This window comes from Parus major, chromosome 14, assembly GCF_001522545.3.
Source record: "Parus major isolate Abel chromosome 14, Parus_major1.1, whole genome shotgun sequence".
NCBI classification, from domain to species: Eukaryota; Metazoa; Chordata; class Aves; order Passeriformes; family Paridae; genus Parus; species Parus major.
Genome location: NC_031783.1, coordinates 2,622,893 through 2,642,878, shown reverse-complemented (window position 1 = coordinate 2,642,878; position 19,986 = coordinate 2,622,893). Strand labels below are relative to the sequence as shown.

Here is a 19,986-nt window from a genome sequence, read left to right as displayed (position 1 = left end):
CCCAGCTGAGGCATCCTCTGCTTTGTGGTGGCTTTGTGCTGGTGTTGAAAGGGAAAAGAACCAGGGAAGGGGCAGCCAGCCCCTGTCTTGAGCCCTGCTGGGGGGCAGCAGCCAGGATGCAGCTCCCCACACCCCCCAGCCTGTGCCCTTCCAGCAGCAGGAGTGGGACAGGGATCAGTTCAGCCCCAAGGGGACACCCGAGCCTGAACGGTGGCCTCAAGGGAAGAAGAGAAGCAAGAGGCAGACATCACAACAATCAAAGTACAAACAGACTTTATTTCAGCACAGATCCCGCAGTCAAAAGCCTCTCCAGGCACCACGTTGCCTATCTCCAAGTGAGGAAGGGGCAGTCCCAGGGCAGGGGGCAGGGCAAGGCCAAGGAGAGGAACAAGGATGGGGGCAGAGGGGAGAAGGGAAGTGCCAGGGCTGGCTTTGCTCCCACCCCCAGCCAAATCCAGGACTGGCAGAGGAATTCGGGGTGCCTGGAAGGCCCCAGGTCACTGGAAAGGGCCAGAACATGCCCCAGGAATGACTCTGGATCCCAGTACAGGAGCAGCAGTGGTGGGACGACAGCAGGAGTGGCAGAAGGGCACAGGCTGCAGGACCAACATTGCCCCAGCACAGGCAGCTCTCCCCTCCCCATCCCTGCCCCAAACCCCAGGGCTGTTTCACCACACATGGGTCGGGGTCAGAGTGGCTGAGGGAGCCAAGAAAGAGCCAGAGGCAGTAGCTGCAGAACCAGGGGAGCCCTTTTATTGCACAGCCAAGCAGGGCACGTCCCTCTTCTTAGTCCCAAGGAACAGGGAGGCAACCCCAGAGCTCAGCCCAACCCAGCAGGCAGGACCACAGGGCAGCAGGGAATGGGGGTCTGGGGGCGGGAGGGAGCCCCATCGTGTCCCTTCTGCTCCTCTCACAGGCCCTGCAGCCGATGCTGAGGCAGGGCTAAGTCCCAGACAGCTCAGACTGCGTGGATGAGGCAACAGAGGCCACGTGCGGTGTCAGAGGAATGTGCCCAGCTCAGTAGGGCAGTCCTGCTCCCTATGGAACACTCCAGCCTTCACCCAACCTTCGAGGAGAGCCTATTCCAGGAGCTAACAGAGCCAAGGGTGAATTTTGATCCCTCAGGGAAGCAGAGGAAGGGGTGACAAGAGGAGGCAGTAGACGTGGGAAGGCAGCAACAGGCAGGAGGGCCGGGGCAGCACGGCCATGCCAGTGCTCCAGGCACCGTGACACCTGCATGGACTGGCCCAGTCCTCTCCCCACCTCCTGCAAAAGGGGGTCCCCAGCTCCAAGGGGCCGGGGCACATCTCTGCTGGGCCTCACTGCCTCACGTCTGTGCCAGCGAGAGCTCCTCCAGGCCCTCCTTCCCCAGCCGGTACCTGGCGAGGTCCTTGCGGGTCACCATTCCCACCACCTGCCAGGAAAGGGACAGGTTACAGCCTGATGTGGGCACACAGAGCTGGGGGACAACATGTCCCTGGCCCCTGGAGGAGCCCAGACTCACCTCATTACGATTGTCCACGACCACCAAGTGCCGCAGGCCCAGGGCTCGGAAGAGCTTGAACACCCGCGGCAGAGACGCCTCCTGCAAGGCAGAACGGGAATGGGGGGGCTGCAGCACCCCCAGCCAGCCCCCACTGCCCACCCTGGTCCCTGGGGAGCTGTGCAGAGGGGTCCCTGGCTGTTACCTGGGGCACGGTGTAGGGCGAGGGGTTCATGAACTCGCTGAGGTCAATCATGCACTCGCGCTCGTCCTGGGAAACGTGAATGGACTGGATGGGGGGGAAGCGGGGGTAGGCATCCCGAAAATCCTTCAGCTTCAGCCGCCGCTGCACCAGGTTCAGGTTGGCCCTTTCCACAAAAACCTTGGGAGGAAAGACATGGTTGGGGACTATCTCCACAGAGCTCAGAGGCATCAAGACAATGCACAGGACCAGGGAGGGGAAAGGGCAGAAGTGTGGGACAGATGGACCATCTGCAGCAGCACAGACTGTTTCCCTGTTTCCCACTCACTCGGGGTTTGTGAGCCCAGGGGTGTGAAGGATGATGCTGGGGTAACCCCACCACCGAATGGCAGCGCCCATCATCCCCCTGGGTGAGCTGAGGGAGATGACAGGGACCCTGTGCCAGCTCCCCTCGAGCAAGGCAGCAAGGGGCCTGAGAGAGAATTGGGACAGCAGCCACAACCCAGTCTCCACGCAGCATCACCCACCTTGTGCTTCAGCAGGACGATGAGCTGGGAACGCAGGATCAGACCCCGCAGCCCGGCAACCTGCAACAGGGCACCGTGTGTGAGGGTCCCGCTGTGAGGGTCCCTTGTGTGGCCACCCCAGCTGCATCCCCCTCCCCAGGGCCACCCAGCCGACCTGTGTGGTGTCAGGGTTGCTCTCCACCACAGGGAAGCCGTTGTGGTTGGAGGAGGTGTCACTGAGGATGTCCACGACGGTGCCCACGCGCTCGATCCTGCGCAGGCAGGTGACAGGAGTGCTCATCACCTCCCTGCAGGGAAAGCTCTGGGTGAAACACAGCCCCATGGCAGCACACCCTGAATAGTGCAATCACACATGGGTTGGGTGGGAAGGGACCTGTAAGCTCAGCTCATTCCAAACCCTTCCCATAGGCAGGGATACCTTCCACTAGACCAGGCTGTTCCAAGCCTCACCCAACCTGGCCTTGGACACTTCCAGGGGTCCAAGGGCAGCCACAGCTTCTCTGGGCACCCTGTACCAGGGCCTCCTCACACATTTAATATCCCCCCCAAAACACACAATTCCTCAGTGCTGATGCTTCCTCTGTCCCCAGAATCTGCTAGGGAGAGAGGAAGGAACACACTGCAGATCACATCCCGGCTGGGGAAGAAGCTGGGCTGTGGTACCAGGGGACAGCAGGCTCCTGTAACCAAAAGGTCACTTCTGCTCCCAGCTCAGGCCAAGAGTGTGGTCCAAAGGCTGCTGCCACAGCAATGCCCAGCCCACCTACCTGGCTGTGAGAGAGTGGGATGTCACTGGGGCCTCCCAGTGCAGGAAGGGGACGCTTTGCAGCTGGATGTGCATGTCATACAGTCCCTGCAACAGGAGTCAAGCCATCAGGAGAAGCCTGGTGATGTGCCAAGGGGCAAAGCCAGGCAGCAGCTCATCCCTCAGAGCAAGCACATGCCTGTCCTGGCCCACCATTACCCCCATCACCACCAGCCCTGACCCACAGTCCTGGGGAGCACACCATCCCTCACCTCCACAAAGTAGTCTCCCACAATCTTTGCTGTCATCAGCACCAGCATGATGGGGAAGCCGTAGGTGACATTGCCAGTTGCCTCCATCATGATGACTGTGAGACTCAGCGTCATCCGCACTATCCCACCTGCCAGAGGCACCCAGGGAGGTCAGGAGTTTGGAAGGGCAAGGAAACACAGAGTGAGGGCATACAGAACACCTGAGGGCCCTGAATCTCTCAGTGATCACCCAGAGAGGTGCCCTGGGTGAGCCCAGCCCTCACCGGTGTCCCAGCACTGCCTGTGCATGGCAGGGTCATGAGGAGGCTGACAGCCAGGCTGGGCTTCAGCTGGGAAGGAAACTGTCAGGGAAGCAGGAAATGCTTTTTCCCATGACATCTTCACCCCAACCACCACTGTGCCATGGGGAACTCACCCAACTGTGCAGCAGCTCCCATCAGGGCGTACTTCCCAGGATCAGCCCAGATCTGAGCACAGGAGAGAGAAGGAGCCAAGTCACCTGTTGGCTCCAGGGCATTCAGAGATAGTCAGCAGAGTCCTGGCCCCCAGAGCCCCCTCCAAAGTGGGGAGAGGTTCCTGAGGCTGCCTGAACAACCCAGCTGCTGTCAGGGCTCCACTGGGATGTGGGGAGGCCCAGACCCAGCTCATGAAGAGAAGCAAGGAGCCAGCCCCCTTCAGCGCTCTCAGCCAGCTCCAGGCACGCTGTCTGAACATGCCACCAGCCCCAGGGTGCCAGGGCTGCCCAGGCAGGACTCACCGAGCCCTTGGTCAGGTAGGACAGGGAGATGCCGAAGAGCCTCCCCCAGGCTGCCCCAATCAGCAGGGAGGGGATGAAGACCCCTGCAGACACTGTCAGGCCGTAGGTCCAGCAGGCCAGGAAGAAATACATCAGTGTGAACATGCCCAGAGTCATGGGGTTGTAGGAACCTGGGGTGGGGACAGAACAGATTCAGTGCTGGTCCCACAGCCCAGGGGACACTGTGATGGGCTGTGGCCACGGATCAGGCAACAGCAGCCCCACAACACACTCCCAGCAGTGAGAGCACCTCTTCTTGGGCTCTACCTCCTGCCCTGGCAGAACAGGCCTTTCAAACTGGCTCTTCAGGTTATTTCTGTCCCCTCCAGCACCCCCCACCCAGCCAGTGCCATCCCAAGCCCTCACATCCCTTTCCTCCATCTCGTGACTCGTCCCCTCCCAGCACTGTGGTTCCCAGACTCCCATGATGAACTTCAAAGCCCCGAGGGAGGGACTGCCAGGGCTGAAGGACAAGGTTGGGAGGACAGAGGTCCCACTGCCAGCTTTGGGATCAACTGAGCAGGGCAGGTCCTGCAAACTCCCTCCCATCTTGAAGCTCCCACAGCTGCTCCAGCCAGTGCCATGCTGCCCCACAGCACAGGCTGTGCCATCCCAGTGAGACCCTGCTGACCCCACAACCCAGCCAAGTGCTATTTTGGGATTGCTGAGCAGCCCAGTCTAGTTTAAACAAGTACTCTGCAACCCCTCCTTCAGACAGAAGCCTTGAGCCAGGGAGGACCCAGCACTGCAGGGAGCAGCCCCAAGACACAGGATGGTCATCTCTTGGCTGTAGGTGGCCAAGCTGCACCCTCTGGGCTGAGGATCTCTCTGTTCCCCACCCATGTGCAGCTGGGCACAGAACTCAGACTCCACAACAGGCAGAGGAGACACTGGGGTTACAGCAGATCCAAGGAAAATGGAGCTAGAACCTTGGAACCGAATTGCATTTCTCAAGCAAATCCAAATCCCAAAATCCACCTCCACAACCTGCCCAGAAGGTAAAGTCATTATAGGGCAAGCAGCCCTGCTAATTAAGAAAACATCCCAGCAACATTTCCAGAACAGACTTCAGACAGACAGCAAGGGTCAGACACACTCTCACACAACTCAGAAGCAACACAGCCTGCAAATGTGCATGAACAAAACCAGGTCCTTGGCCCCACAGCCTCCCAACACCACAGCCCTTTGGCCAAGCTCACAGGTGCCACCAGGCACAGCACCCATCCCTCCTCCTTCCACTGCTGTAGCACAGTGTTCTGTGAAGCCTTCACAGGCTGATCATCCTCTGCCTTGTCCCAGGAGTGGTCAAGGAACACATGGACCCTTTCTGCTCACGTTCAAGGCCTCAGTGCTGGGTGCACTCACCTGGAGGGTCATGGAAGAGGTTGACGACGCTCTTCTCAGGTGTGTTGAAGAAGGCAGTGGCCATGGAGTTGTACTCTCCATCAGCACAGAAAAGCTGAAAAGGCAAGATAAGAAAGAGTTGGAAGTGGCAGGGAGGGCTGGGGGTCCTGTGCCAGTGAAGAGGCAGCTCTGGGCAGGGAGGACACCTACAGCATCCTTGGGTCTCCAGCTCTGCCTTCACTGGAGGGCATCAGCTGCGAGGTCCAGTGCCCCAAACCCAGAGGGTTTTGTCTCTCTGCTGAGCCCCCCACCCTGAATGCTGTTCTGTAGCATGTCCTACCTGCAGGGGATATGCCACAGAGCTCCCCTGGATGGGCTGGCAATCTCTTGAGCAGTAAATCATGACAAATCCCACGGTCGCCGTCACTGCTGCCACCAGCATGGCCTCAACCACCTGGAGGCAGGGCCGGTGGATGTACCTGTGAAGAGAACAGAGGAGCAAAGGTGGCATCCAGGGGTGTGGGCAGGACCAGCCCCAGCCTGGCTGGGCATGTCACATCAGTCTGGCTGCCTCTGCTCCCTGCCCTGACCCTGCCAGGCTGTCCTGCTGCTTGAAAAGCTGGTGACAGGTATTGCCTGGGTCAGACTGGTCTCAGTTTGCTTTAGCAGCTGTCTCCCTTCTTTTAGTCCTTTCAGAGCAGTTGACAGTCAGGTCTGCACTGTCTGCACCTCTCTGGGCCCTCGAGTCACTGGAGGCAAATACTTGGAAGGTCAGAGCAGTGCTGGGATGCTGTGGGTCACAGCCTTGGCAAAGGCAGTCAGAGGCATGTGGCATCTTTCAGAAACTGCTGTTGCTCACATTAAGTGAGAGATTACAGCCTTGCTCCATCTGGGAATGCCCCTTTGAGAGAAGGCAGAAGGCACCAGCCAACCCACATCAATCCCCTTCATTATCACCTGGGAGCTCTTACCTGATCCGGAACATCGTCAACCAGTAATTGAGGGCATTGAACAGGGCTCCGAGGATCCCTCCTGCCAATGGGAGAGAGGAAAAGCTCAGCACACAGGGCCCAGGCTGCCCACAACACAGGGGGCCTCTGGAGATGATCCACAGCCCATCCAGAGTGACCAGCCCTGGGACCTGCGGATGCTGCTCCTGCAGCCAGCCAGGACCTGGCACCACCAGGAGCCTGGTACCAGCAGCAGGTGGCCAGGGGCCAATGTCACAGTGCTGGCACCAGGCAGGCAAAGGACAGGCCAAATCCATGGGGATATGGGCAGCTCACATGGCAGCAGGACTGCAACACACTGACCCCGCTCAACATCAGTTAAAGGGGCTTGATTTGCTACTAGGGCTGGGCCAGGATCCAGCTCTCATCCCTGCATAAGCCCCACAAGCAGTGTCTGATCCAGAATTTAATGGATTCCCCATTTCCCCCAGGAAACTGGATGCCAGAGCTTTACAGACCCAGACAGAGAACAGAGGAAATTATTCAGACTAATCAAATTGAAACAGCAGCATTCTCTTACCAACCACTCCCATAAAGATGAAGATAGGAATTTCCTGGATTGTGTATCCCATTTTCTGCAAGCAAGAAAGAAGTGCGTTTCAGATCTCTGGCCCATCTGCAGTCCCACAGTCAGTCACTGACTGCTGGGACAGCAGAACTCCACGTTGGCATGAGGTTTCCAGATCTTCCCCAAAGCCTCCCCTGAACAGCCCACAGCCTCCAGAAATTCCTTCTGCTGGGGCTGGTGGAGCTGAGATCTGGCCAGACCCCACAGCCTGCTAAGGCAGAGCCTGCCTCAGCCCCTGGGTGAGGTTACAGAAAAACTGATGTCCCCAAAGCTGCTAAGGGCTGTTTCCAACCCCAAACCAGAGCCCCACATGGGGAATACCTGTGCCTACCTCACTATCAAATCTGCCAAAGTTGATAAGCCCAGGGCTGGAGAGATCCCAGGCATTGCCGTGGTAAACGCTCAGGACAGAGTTCAGTGTGAAGGTGGAGATCATGGAGGCAAAGAACTGGAAGGAGATGCAGCCCAGAGTCACTGCCAGATGCCTCCAGCCCCATTTCCTCACCACATGCCCTGTGCACCACCCCAAACCACCCCCAAGGCCCTTGGGCAGGGCTTGGTGTCCCTGGTGTGGTGGGGACAGGAGGCCACAATCCCTGTGGCAGCACTTTGGGCAGGGTCTCACTTCTTCTTTTGCCTCTCTGTTGCCCCAGGGCACAGCCCAAAGCAGCTCTTTTGGAAAGGGGCTGGCAGCAAAATGGAGCTCAGCCAGGCCCAAATTCAGCCCCTGAGGAGCAGGGCACAGGATTGGAGCTGGGATGCTGTTCCCTAGGATGGGTTACCCTTGGGTCCTGGCTGGAGCAGGGGTGTCAGGAGGCCTGGGGCTGCAGGGCACTGGGAAAAGGCCATGCCTCACACCAGAACCAGCAGCTCTCCACTGCTTTCCAGCACTTACAATTCTCCATGTCAGGAACTGGTTCCAGAAGGATGCCCCTTCCTCCAAGCTGAACAGGACACCCCCTGCAAATGCAAGACACAACAGCTTCACAAGGGGCAGGTGCTATGGCCCCTTGCCTACAGCACCAGCTGAGCACCCAAGATTCACCCCAGGCCATGTGCCCACACCACCCAGACCTTCTCACAGACAAGCCCACCAAGCCATCAGTGATGCACTGATCACAGCAAAGCCCCCCACTGTCATTCTCCATCCCAGGGAGGCAACATTTGGGATCTGAGGCAGATGAGCCCCTTGCCCTTGGGCAGGGTCAACACTTCCATGGCAGGAAAACTTGGAAGGCCCCTGCAGTGCCCTACACAGATCCCAATAGCTGCTGCCAAACAAGTGGGAGCAACCTCCTGAAATCCATGTTCTCAGTGCCAGAGAGCCAAGACACACACCCACGGGGGCACCGAATGCAGCCGAGACACCGGCGGCAGCTCCAGCCGACACAAAGTCCCTCTTCTCTGTGTCTCTGCGGAAGTACTCGAAGATCTGAAACAGGAGTGAAGGCAGCCTTAGGGCTGGCCACGGGCTTGAGTTCAGGTGAGACACAGGAGATGACATGGATGGTACCAAGCCAGCAGTGGGAACAGCCTGGTCTGGCACAGAGCGGCTCCTCCAGCACAGCCCCTCGGACCTCGACACCAACCTTGAAGTCTCGCTTTAACGATGTGGATCTTCCCTGGGAGATCCCGGCAGCAATCACAGATCCAGAGTGAATCATGGGTCCTTCCTAGGGGCCAGAGAGCAGAGTCAGATCAGGGAAGGAAGAACAGGGATGGCTGAATGCTGCTCCCCAGCTTGCAGTCCTGAAGCTGGATGGGAGTATTACCCTCAGGGAAATACAGACCTTGACATTTTCCCCATTCCCAACCCAGAAGTGTTCAAGACCAGGTTGGAAAGAACTCTGAGCAGCCTGGTCTAGTGGAAGGTATTTCTGCCCATGGCAGGGGTTTGGAATGAGATGATCTTCAGGATCCAACCCAAACCATTCCATGGTTTTATGAAACCCTTATTCTAGCATGTGCCTCCCTTGCCCACCTTCTGCTCCCACCAGCAGAGGAAACAAGTGTTTCCCTTGCCTGCCTTCAATCCCAGCAAACCAGAGAGGTCCCAATGGGGCACCCAAGTCTTCCCCATCTGTTTGCAGGGACAACCACTGATGGACAGAGGCTGCTGCTCTCCTGCCCTCAGCCAAGCTCCACACAGGCTGGCACCACGTACCACAGGGGCTCCCCAAGCTTGGCAGTGCCGTGGTCTCCTTGGCCAGCAGACACCAGGGAATACCACTGGGAAGTCACCACAGGGCCCCCAGCACAGGAGCGGTGACAGGCTGTGACACAAGTGCCAGCAGCAGGGACCAACACGTCAGAGAGCGCTTTGCACACATCACCTTCCCAACCGCCAGGCCACCGACCACCGAGAGGATGACCCCACACACTTTGATCACCAGGGTCTGCAAAACAGAGAAGGGCACAGCACGTCACAGGGGTGGCACGAGGAACAGGACCATGGCAGCCACAGGGGACACACAGCCAGTGGGCCCTAAGGCATGGGAGGAACCAACAACCCTGGGGGAACTTGTGACTCTCAGCCCCACCACTGTGGCAACAGGACTTGTCAATTTTCTTCTTGGCCAAAGCAAAATCTACACAAAGCTGCTCTTCCCAGTGCCAGCTGCTGGTTCCAGGGTGGGAGATTTAATCTCTGGGCACTGGGTGTGGGGGAAAGAGCTATGGAGTTGGGAGCTCAGGCCAGCTCCTGCTGTGCCACAAAATGGGCAGGGAGCACTCCAGGAGGACACAATGTGCTCAGGCCACCCCATCACCTCCTGCTTCCTACCTTGAGCCGGACAACATGTGGAATCTTCACGCCATTGAGGTAACATTTGATCTGGGGAATGCCACTGCCAGCTGCCACGGGCTGCAGGGAGCAGGGAGAGCTGTCACACTCAGGATGCCTTACCCCCGTCTCTCAGCACAGGGCACACACAACACACCCTCAGGGTGGCTCTGAGATGAGACCAAAGCTTATAAACAGGCTCTGGAGATAGGCTTGAGGGAGGCACCCACTTCATAAGGGCAAATGTGCCAGGGAAAAGGAGCTGGCTGGGTTCTTGGGGACACTCAGGTGTTCCCCCACCCTGTCACAGCTACAGAAAGGTCACACTTGGTGGCTAGGGAGAGCAAGGGCAAAGCCACAGGGAAGACACTGTGGGTTAGAGCAATCCATAGGGACTCCAAGTCTCTGCCTTGTCCTTCAGAGGCTGTCCCTGAGGCACCCAGCCAGACTGGTCTCTGCTGATACTCAGGTACACCCAACACACAGAGGCTGAGCTAGGGCCAAGGCTTGGGAGAGCTGCACCCCTGCCCAAGGCCAGGGCACAGCCTCTGCCCCAGGCTGCCAGCACATCCCAGCAGTGTGACAGCCCCACAGAAACCCACAGCACAGCTGGAGCCAACACCAAGGAGCTGATGCTGCCAGGAGCCAAACTGGCAGAAATACATTCACTGTTTACAAAATTTTGCATGTTTTCTGGAAATGTGACCCTGCTTTGCCCATGTAAAGAGCCCAGAACAGTTTCAAACTCTTACCTCTATGAAAGCAACGATCAGAGATCCCACCATCACCACGCTGGCATTCAGGGTGGCCCAGAGTAACAGGGAGAAAGAGAGGCCTCCTTTGGCTGTGAACTTGTCAATGTCTGGGGCAGCAGCTCAGGGAAAGGCCAGTATTGCTTGGGTACCATCCCTCCCACCACAGCATCTCTCAGAATCACAGGATGGTTTGGGCTGGATGCAACCTTACAAACCATCTAGTTCCAACCCCACTGTGTGGGGCTGGAACCTCTGGGATGCCATTCACTAGACCAGGTTGCTCCAAGCTCCCTGTCACTTGGGGCATGCAGGGCAGCTGAAAGGAGCCTCCTCTGTTATGGCAGTGCCCAGCCACAGCTCAGCCCTGCACAGCAGCTGGGCAGCAGAGTCTGTGCTCCCAAACTGGGGCGAGGAAGCACTGCCCTCTTCCCCCACGACCCCTCTCACGGCTCCCAGGAGATCCCAGAGGTCCCAGCTGGCCAGCAGCCACTGCTCTGTGAGGATACTGTCCTTCACCACCCGGTACTTGAGCCCAGCCAGGTTCTCCACCACGATGTCGATGAAGCAGGCGACGAGGCCGGTGAGGATGCCGATCATGGCGCAGATGACCCAGCGCTTGATCTCCACCGTGCGGAAAGCCTGAGGGGCAGACAGCAGTCACACCCTGCTGCCATCCAGGGGACCCCAACACACCTGCCACCCTCCCCAACACAGTCCCAAGCCTGGGAAGCTCTGAGGAGGGCCAGGGAGCACCAGTGCTGGTTGACCCGTCCAAGCCTGGATGCAATTTACTGATTTTAAGCAGTGCTCTTGTACCTCTGTGGGATCCCAGCTGCTTTTCCAGCTTGCCTGCCTTCATTAGGCCTATCCTGTCGGGATTCTTGCTGTGGCACTAGTTCCCAAAGCCCCCAGGGCAGATGTTTCCCATGACTCCAGAAGTCCCTCTGCTCAGGGACCTGCCCCAGACCACCAGGCAATGCCACCATATGCAGACAGATTAGCTCCCATTCCAACCACCTCATGCTGGGTCCACAATCCTGTGGCTTCACAGCTTGTCACAAGCTGGACAGCACCCATAAACCCATCCCAGCTCAACCCAGGCTTTAAGCACAACCTCCTGTGGCCCAAAGAAGCTCCCCAGCAGCCAGGCAGAGGGAACAGCTTCCCTTGTCCACCCCACCTGAGATGATCTGTGGGCAGCCAAGCAAGACTCACCGCATGGTTTATCCTCCTCTCCTCCTCCAGGAACAGCTGGTTCTCACTGTTGTCATAGTCCAAGCTCTAGTTTGGGAAAAGGAGATGCTGTTATTGTCTATCAGGTGAAGAGACCCCCATGTTAGGGAGTGTTGCCCTCACCCTGCTCCTGTTACTATTTTCCTTCCTCAATTCCACTCCTTCTGCACTGAACCCGCCCTCACTGGGCTGCTGTGAGCCCTCAGCCCTCACACCTCACCTGCTGCATCCCAGAGGGCAGACCTGAGATGGGGCAGATGGGCACTTACCTCATACTTGAGTGACAGGAGCTTCTCGTTGTGGGGGATCTCGTTGGGACGCTGCCGAGGGACCTCTGTCTCCTGTGGGATGTGATGCACAGCTCAGGATGGTCAGGTTGGAGTCCAGCCCTCCCATCCCCATGCAACTGTCAGTTTAACTCCTTTAGATGCTCAGAAGATGCACAGAGGACTGTGCAGGTGCCAGCTGCCTGGCAGGCAGGGATCTGAGATGGTTTTCCACCAGTTGGTGGGTGTGTGGGATTTCAGGCAGCTGGACCAGCTGTCAGGGGTGCACCCTCACCAAGCACCCCCAGGCAGGATGTTCTCCCCAGGAGCAGCTGGAGGGTTTGCCAGCTGGGTACCACACTGCCATGCTGACCTGGCACTGAATCCAAACAACTCCATGCTCCGGGGGAGGCCAACCTTTCACCTTGGCAGGAAATTCCTTAGGCCAAAAGCAAGGAGCTATTTCAAGCAAACTCATGTTTTTGGGCAGAAACCAAGTTCTGTTTCCCAAACGCCTTTGACCATGCAAGCTGTTCCCAGCTCCGAATTAGGGCATTTACTGAGGATGCCAGAGGGGCCCCTGGGGCAGCAGCAGATGCCCACACCACAGAGGTCACCCCACCCAGGAAGAAGCACTGGAGTCTCCTTGTGAAACAAGCAGAAAGTGAAGGAGGGAACAGCAGGAGCTGTTACTGGGAGAAGGGAAGGGGTCTCAGAAACAGTGGGCCCCTCTCTGTGCCACTCACCAGCTCATGGATGTCCTCGTTGAGGTCCACATTGCTCAGCTGCCCGATGCGCAGGAAGGGGGAAGGAGTGAGCTGAGGACAGAAGGGGAAAGGAGGACAATTCCTGAATCCACTTCAAATCTCTCAGGATTGCAAGGTGCAAGATACTCGTGCTCTGCCTCCCTCGCAGAGCTCTGCCTGCCAAAATGCAGCACCCTGCTCTGAGGACACCGAGGAGGTGGGATCCAACACCCCAGAGGGAACCAGAGGCAGCAGCAGCTCACCAGATCTGAGTGAGCTGTTCCAACCTGTCATCTGGCAGAGCCAGCTCACCTGAGGAGGTGCCAGCCAGCAGTGGCTCGCTGGGGATGGAGCTCCCCCGGCACAGAGCTGACAAAGCTGTGCCGAGCGGCACGTTCCCCGCTCCCCGGAGGCTGGGGAGGGACAGAGCCCCCGGACAATGCGCCACCTCCACAGCCACAAGCTCACCACGACGTGCCCTCGGCTGCCAGGCCCAGCCAGAGGCAAGGGACAGCTGAGGGCACGTCTGGCTCTGCCATCTGCTCCACAGCAGCGGTTCCCAGCCGGGAGAGGAGCACATCGCCTCAGAGTGTTTGTCACCCCCCGAGCAGCTGGGACCAGAGTGACAGCCAGGCTGGCTGACAGCCAGGACACACAGGAGGAAGTGGGAGCACTGCTCCTGCACAGCCTTGGGGACTCTGGGGTCTCTCTGAGCCGGCCCCAGTGTGATGCTGGCAAGCAGCATTTGCACTTCCTGCTGGGGAGCAGGTTCTCCTTTCACTGCTGATCACTCAGGCTCTTCACTGGCAGCACAGCTGCAGAGCAGGGGAGGTTTTGGACTATTTGGGGCACCTCTGTCTCCTGGATGAGGCAGGCAGGGGCTCAGGCTGCAGCTGAGCAGTGCCACAAGGGGACCCAGCATGAGCAGGCGGGCTGCAGTCCCCTCCATCGCTGTGAAACACAGGGATGCACAAGGATCTGAGCACTGACCCTAGGCACAGCCCAAACACCACTCCTCAGCATTAAGATCCTCCCCTCCAGAGCCTTACCCCTTCCCAGCTGCCAGTGAAAGAACTGAAGGATAAAAGAGGGATGGTGAACAACAGAGGGCTCTGGCATGTCAGTCTCTCTCTGCTGGCAGGTCCCAGATTGAGCCCCTCGCTACTTTAATCCCCACGATCCTGTCTGGAACGTGCAGGCCAGAGCTGCTGGGAACCCTGCACGTCACTGAAGAGGAAGAATATCCCTTTGTGTTTGCAGCCTGACCTATTTTCCCATTTTTCCCTCTGCTCCACATTCTCCTTCACTCCCTGACCTGCAGATGGGTACTGCCCCAGCTTCTCAAACCCTCTCTGGTGCCCTTTAGCCCCCTGCAGCCCCAGCCCACAGTGCTCCACGCTGCCATTTTCAGACACTGCTTTGGCAAAATCAGCCTGGGCTTTGTTTCTGCTCCATGATGGCTCCACACTCCCAGTGGAAAGGATCCAGGTGGACCCTTTTCCCAGCAGTCAGAGCAGACCACTGTGGGATTCTAGGAGCTGGGCACACGCAGAGCTGTCACCTCCCTGGACAGGAACTTAGGGTGACGAGCTGGATACAGGAGCTGCCTGTCCCAGTGCCTGCCGGTGCCCAGCTGCTCTGCTGGCAGGCTGAGGTCACAGCCAGGCCCCCATCATGCTGGGGAGGGGGAAGGACACATTCCTTCCCTGAAACCTGGAGGGACAAAGCTGACACCTTGCAAAGGAACACACCCCACCTGGACTGAGGAAGCACAAGGATTTAAGGCTCCCTCACACATCTAGGGCAAGATCAAGGCAAGGAGGAGGAAAATGTCACTCATGCCATGTCCCTTGTGTAAGACCTCAGGCAGGACCAGCCCTTCTGGGAAAATTCTCCTTCTGTTAGCTATGGGGCCTGCAGACAGACCAAATGGGGCTGAACCAGTGACACCCCAACCTCTTCCCTCCTTCCCTGTGGAAAAAGCAATCAGGGCACAGCAGCTCAATTCCCAATGTGTTAAGCACCAGCAGGACACAAGTGCAGATGAAGGGAAAGGAGGTACAGTGGAGCCTGAAGCTGAATTTCCTTAGACAAGCAGCACGTTTCTAATATCCTTCCCCCGAGTCCTGGCACCCCTCTGGCATCTGCAAGCAGAGGCTTGGCTCCTGTCTCACCCACCACAGGGATCACATGCCAGGAGGGCAGGAAAGAGCTACTTCCAGCAGCACCCAAGAATGATAAGAGAAAAAGGAGAGATTCAGGCAGCCTGGAGCCAAGAGAAAAGGTTATTTGTGCACAGCTCAAAGATTCACTGAGCAATGCCCTCCTTGGGATGTTTTCAAACTCAGCCAAGGCAGCTGCTGATCCTGGGTACGTGTGATGTTGGTGTGACTGTGCTGTGGTTATCTCCAAACAAAAACATGCACTGCTGCCAAAACCCAGCGGGCACAGATGGGTTAACAGCTCTCCTGCCCCAGGAGAGACTCTGGGACATGCTGAGCCTCACTCTGCTGGTGGCACACGAGCACCCAGACCTCAGCCCATTTGGGTGGTAAAGTTAATTCCATTCTGACCTCTGCAGAGAGATGTCTGGAGCACTGCTGTGAATCAAAAAGTTATCATCAGTGTTAGTGGGCAGGACTGTTGGCAGGCAGGGCTGCTTCTCCAAGGGACCCCACCAGGCTGCAGGGAAGCTCCCAAATTCAACAGAGGCAAATACAAAGCCCTGCACCTGGGATGGAGGAGTCCCAGTGGTCAGAAAGGAGCTCAGTTGAAAAAGTCTTGCAGCGACCTGGCGGATGAGTGAAGAGGTGTCAGTGGCACAGACCTGGGGTGGAAGTAGTCAACCCCCTCCCAGGTGATGCAAGATCACTGCCAGAAGGTCTGGGGAAGGGATCCCACACCTCCATCTGGCACCTGCAACAGCACACCTGGGACTTGGCATCCAGTTTGGGCTTCCTGAGACAGAAAAGGCACAGAAAGTGAGCTCAGCAGGAGAGCTGGGGGCAGGAGCACATGGCAAGATATACAAGGAGAAGCTGGTGCTTCTCAGAGAGCTCTTCATGCCATCTCCAGACACCCAACAAGAAGTTACAGATGGGACAAAGACTTCCCTCGAAGCTTTGCATTGATGGGACAAGAAGCAGTGGATAAACTGCAGTAAGGGAACTTCTGTTTAGATATCAGAGCCAAACCTTCACCCTGTGGCTGGTGACACACTGAACTTGGGACCAAACAGGGTGCAGAACAGTTACCCAGAGCTCCTCTGGATGTGTCCCTTAGAGATCTGCTCTTCACAGGGACTGGACTAGAGCTCCTAGCTCTGGTCCCCTCAGGGACTCCCCTCTGTCATGTTGGCACCCACTCTGAGACCAGCAAGAGCAAATTGAGGATCAACCTCAACATGAAAAAAATCTAGCAAAAGATCTCAACCACCACCTTCTACTCACGCCCTGAATGCATTAACTCCATGATCCAACCCAGGCTGTGTGCACAGCAACCAAGCTGTGCCCCCCAAGCATTGCTCTGGAGAACCATCAGGTTCAGACAGGGAGGGTCTGACTCTGCTCCACAGCCCATTTCCACAGGGATGAGCCAGTGATGCTCCTCCCTGCAGGACACAACCCAGCATGAGGAGACCCCCGCCCCAGACACTGCCCCTTGTCACTGTCCTGTGCTCAGTAACAAACTGGCAGCACGTGACTCTCTGTTATCAATGAGATAAAGCCCAGCACAGACCACAGGAGGAGCCCACAGAAGCTGTGGGAGGGAGGGAAGATGATTTCCAGCCCCCAGGGCCCTCTTGGCAGCAGAACACTGCCCCTCGTACCAGCCTGGGTGACAGACTCCAGGCTGTGTCACCAGCACGAGAACCCTGTCACAGCTCTGGCAGTGAATGGGGGGATGAGCTACAGGGCTTTTGAAACCCCCCTCCTCTGACACACAGCCACAGCTGAGAGAGGCTTCAAACCAACCCAGCATCATCCCCAAAATGCTTCACAGCAGGAGAGAACAGGGCTCCTCACCTCCAGGCTCATCACAGGGGACAAAGCACCCAGACTTCCCCCCAGGTGTCACCACTTGGCCACGCTTTTGCTTCCAGGCTCCTGCTGCCACTCCCAGGGCACAGCTGCTCCTCGACCCACGCCGCCACGAGGATGGGAAATGCTGTCATTGCCCTGGCCTTTCTCTTGGCACCAGAGCAGCACAAGGATGAAGCACTGCCACAGTCCCTGATGGCCTAAGCAACCTGCAGAAAGCTTCCTGAAGTTCCCGTGCTGAGGGAAGCTTCTGCCACCACTCGAGGGCAGTGGCTTTCCAGGGCAGTCACCTCCAGGCTCACAAGAGCAGGGACAAGCAGCCTCTCTGCCAGTAACCTGGGCTGTGCAATCTGCAGCACATCTGCCAGGAATCAAGGCTCACCCAGCACTCAAACTTCCCTTTTTCTGCCTCCTCCCACCAAGATTTCTTGACTGCAGCCTGGCTACTTTTTTGCACCCTGTTACTTGAGATTAAAGAAAACGAGACCAGCAACAGCCAGAGATGCAGAATAAACACAAAGAGGCTAAGAAGGACAACCTGCCCAGCAGCAGCCTGGTCTTCATCATGGTGACCCCTTGTTCCAGGCAGCCTTTAAAGTAGGAGCATTAAATCAATCCCAAAGTCAAATATCTTACAGCATATCTCTGATGGTAGCGAAGGAGAAAGGCTCTTCAACAAAAAAAGTTTCATGATGGAAATTGGCTGCTCTTACTAAGATTTTCCACCCAGTCCCCAGCCTGAGAACCAACACACGTGGCTGGAGAACACAGGAAAGGGACAGCCCACAGCAGGCGTGATGCTCAGAGGCACAGGCTGCCTCTCACTTCTTGATATGCTCGAGGAAGCCCTGGTGAGAGGATGAAGGTTTAGTCAGCTCAGCTGGCCCCAAACCCCAGGAAACCTCAGGGACAGACCCCTCACACCCCCTCTATGGCCACAGGTATGTTTATCCAGGCTATCCTCACCTCCTGCCCACCAGAGCTCGACCTCAGTCCCTCACAGCTGTCAGCTGGGGAGCTACAGACCCGTGTTTCCTCTGGTCACCTTAAGATCACTTTCATTTCCATTGAACAGGCATGTGAGAAAGAGAAGAAGATCTGCTAGGGGACATTTTTATTGTATTACCACAACCCAGGTTTAAATCTCTCCTGAGCTAAGCAGCTCCAGCCTCTATTTCTCTGCCAAAGCTGTCCTGCCTTCCTGCTTCAACCCACACGACTGAAAGTCATCTGGGGCAAAGGGAGAAGCAGCTGCCCAACACCAAAATACAACCCCAGCCCTACAGTGACAACCCAGCTGCCACTGCCAGGGGCAGGTGTGGTCTGCAGCTCCAGGAGGGCATTCCCTCTCCTCCCCTGCCAAGGGAAATGCCACGCAGTACCATGCCACCAGCTGAGACCTGAGCTGCCTGCACTGTGAAGGGACACAGTGACAATAAATCACATTGGTAGGGCTGGGTGTCCACCTCCAGCTGCCCCTGCTTCTTCCAAACCACCTTTCCTAATGACCCCCAGCACTAGGTCTGGTTAATCCCTATTCTAGCACCCTTCAAACCCACAGAATTCCCTATGTGCTGTAAATATCTGGGGTCCTGTTGCACTGCCCAGGAGGATTACTTTCATTTTCACCCCAGAACAGTTTCCATAGCACAGCTGCCTCCTTCCAGCTGCCATTCCCTGCTCCCAGAGCACTACACAAAGCTCTTCCAGCCTAACGAGCCCTGCATTTCCCTCTAATTAGCCGCTGTTCTGACTTGCCCAGGAGCAGGGCAGCAGAGAATCGTGCTGGGCGAGACATCCCTGCTAACAGCTGCCAGAATCTGGCACTGTTCCTCCCTAAGCTCAAGTCTCCCAGGAAACTCTGCACAGGAAATTCAAGGATGCCACCTGGAAGCAATGCCTGTCCCACCTAGTGCTGACACTGAAGTGCTCCATGGTCCCATCCTGACACCCCATCCACACCTCAGCCCAGCAGAGCCCTCCTGCCCTCAGCTTCACTCTGGAACAGGTGCTGAGTGCCTCAGTTTTCTTCACTGAGCTGCATGTGGGGGAGAGACCGCCAGGCAGACAGCCTAGAGTACACTGGAGAGAAGTTCTCCTTTCTTAATTACCCCAAATTAACCTGCTGGAAGGAGCTGGCCTCCCTCTGTAACACGGCCCACCTTGGACCTGCTTTTTGCCAGTGCAGCTCCGTGCATCCCACAGGACACCCTCCAGAATTCCAGTGTTAGAGGCTCTTGTGCCTGAGCCCTACCTGTGGATCTGGGCAGCAGCAGCATGCCAGGCTCCCACAGAAAGACATTTTTAGCAGAAATTCATTTAGTACAAATTAATTTTTCATGGGCAGATACAGACAGAACAAGGAGGAATGGCTTCAAACTGAACAAAAGGAGAATAGATGAGATGTCAGTAGGAAATTCTTCCTTAGGAGGGTGCTGAGGCCCTGGCACAGGTTTCCCAGAGAGGTGGTGGCTGTACTGTCCCTGGAAGTGTTCAAAGCCAAGTCGGACAGGGCTTGGAGCAAGCCGGTCTAGTGGAATGTGTCCCTGCCCACGGCGGGGGGTAGAACAGGATGAGCTTTAAGGTCTCTTCTAACCCCAGCCATGACTCTCCGAACGAGGAGAGCAGCCCCAGCGGGCAGGAGCAGGACTCCTGCTGCCAGGGATGGTCCCAGGGCGGCGGAGCAGCGGCCAGGGGCTGCAGCAGGGACGGAGCCGTCCCGCACCGCTGCCGGCTGGGCACTGACTCAGTGCCACGCTCAGATTTTCCCCCACGAGTGCCCCGGCCGTGGCTCCCCCCGGGCCCTCCCCGCGCCGGGTCCCGACAGGTTCTGCTTTCCCAGCCCACGGCAGCCCGGAGCGACCCCGACCGCCCCCGCCCAGCCCCGGGGCAACGAACGCGGTTAAACGCGACCGGGGAGTGCGGGGGGCGCAGGCACGACCCCGCCCCGCGGTCCCAGCCCTCTCCGTGCTCCCTCCGGCGCAGAGCCCCCCGCTCCCGGGGGCGGTACCCACCTGCCGGCCGCTGCCCGCCGCACCCGGGCCGCTACCGTTGAGCAGCGGGGTGGTTTCACCCGCACGCCCGTCCTCGTCGTCGTCGCGGTCGCGGCCGGACCAGGACACCTTCTTGGCGACGTTGGCCATGCGGGGCGGCGGCGGCAGCTCCTCCGCCGGGCCTGCCCCGCCGCGCGGTCATGTGACCGCCGCCACCGCCATCA

General features: G+C 57.6%; 1 protein-coding gene across 1 annotated transcript; it reads right to left on the bottom strand.

Annotated features, from left to right (window-relative positions):
* Positions 1–256: 256 nt before the first annotated feature.
* On the bottom strand, positions 257–19,964 carry CLCN7 (chloride voltage-gated channel 7). The gene is made up of 25 exons (XM_015643329.3): positions 19,784–19,964; positions 12,730–12,801; positions 11,987–12,058; positions 11,700–11,765; positions 10,991–11,123; positions 10,482–10,591; positions 9,730–9,810; positions 9,281–9,343; positions 8,537–8,620; positions 8,286–8,379; positions 7,843–7,907; positions 7,279–7,395; positions 6,900–6,954; positions 6,341–6,401; positions 5,710–5,848; positions 5,391–5,484; positions 3,987–4,156; positions 3,645–3,696; positions 3,230–3,357; positions 2,980–3,065; positions 2,367–2,499; positions 2,213–2,272; positions 1,689–1,865; positions 1,505–1,585; positions 257–1,414 (listed from the first exon to the last, which is right to left on the bottom strand). The coding sequence occupies exons 1-25, from the start codon at positions 19,910–19,912 to the stop codon at positions 1,328–1,330; spliced, it is 2,409 nt and encodes an 802-aa protein (XP_015498815.1). The 5' UTR covers positions 19,913–19,964; the 3' UTR covers positions 257–1,327.
* Between the last annotated feature and the right edge of the window lie 22 nt (positions 19,965–19,986).

What these genes read in the sequence shown, in the direction of transcription:
- CLCN7 (XM_015643329.3), bottom strand. Translation starts at nt 19,912, where the DNA reads ATGGCCAACGTCGCCAAGAAGGTGTCCTGGTCCGGCCGCGACCGCGAC. An exon ending in TGATCGTTGCTTTCATAGAG is followed by an intron (nt 9,811 to 10,481) that starts GTAAGAGTTTGA and finishes TGCTCCCTGCAG; the next exon opens with CCCGTGGCAGCTGGCAGTGG. An exon ending in TTGACGATGTTCCGGATCAG is followed by an intron (nt 5,849 to 6,340) that starts GTAAGAGCTCCC and finishes TTCTCTTCACAG; the next exon opens with GTACATCCACCGGCCCTGCC.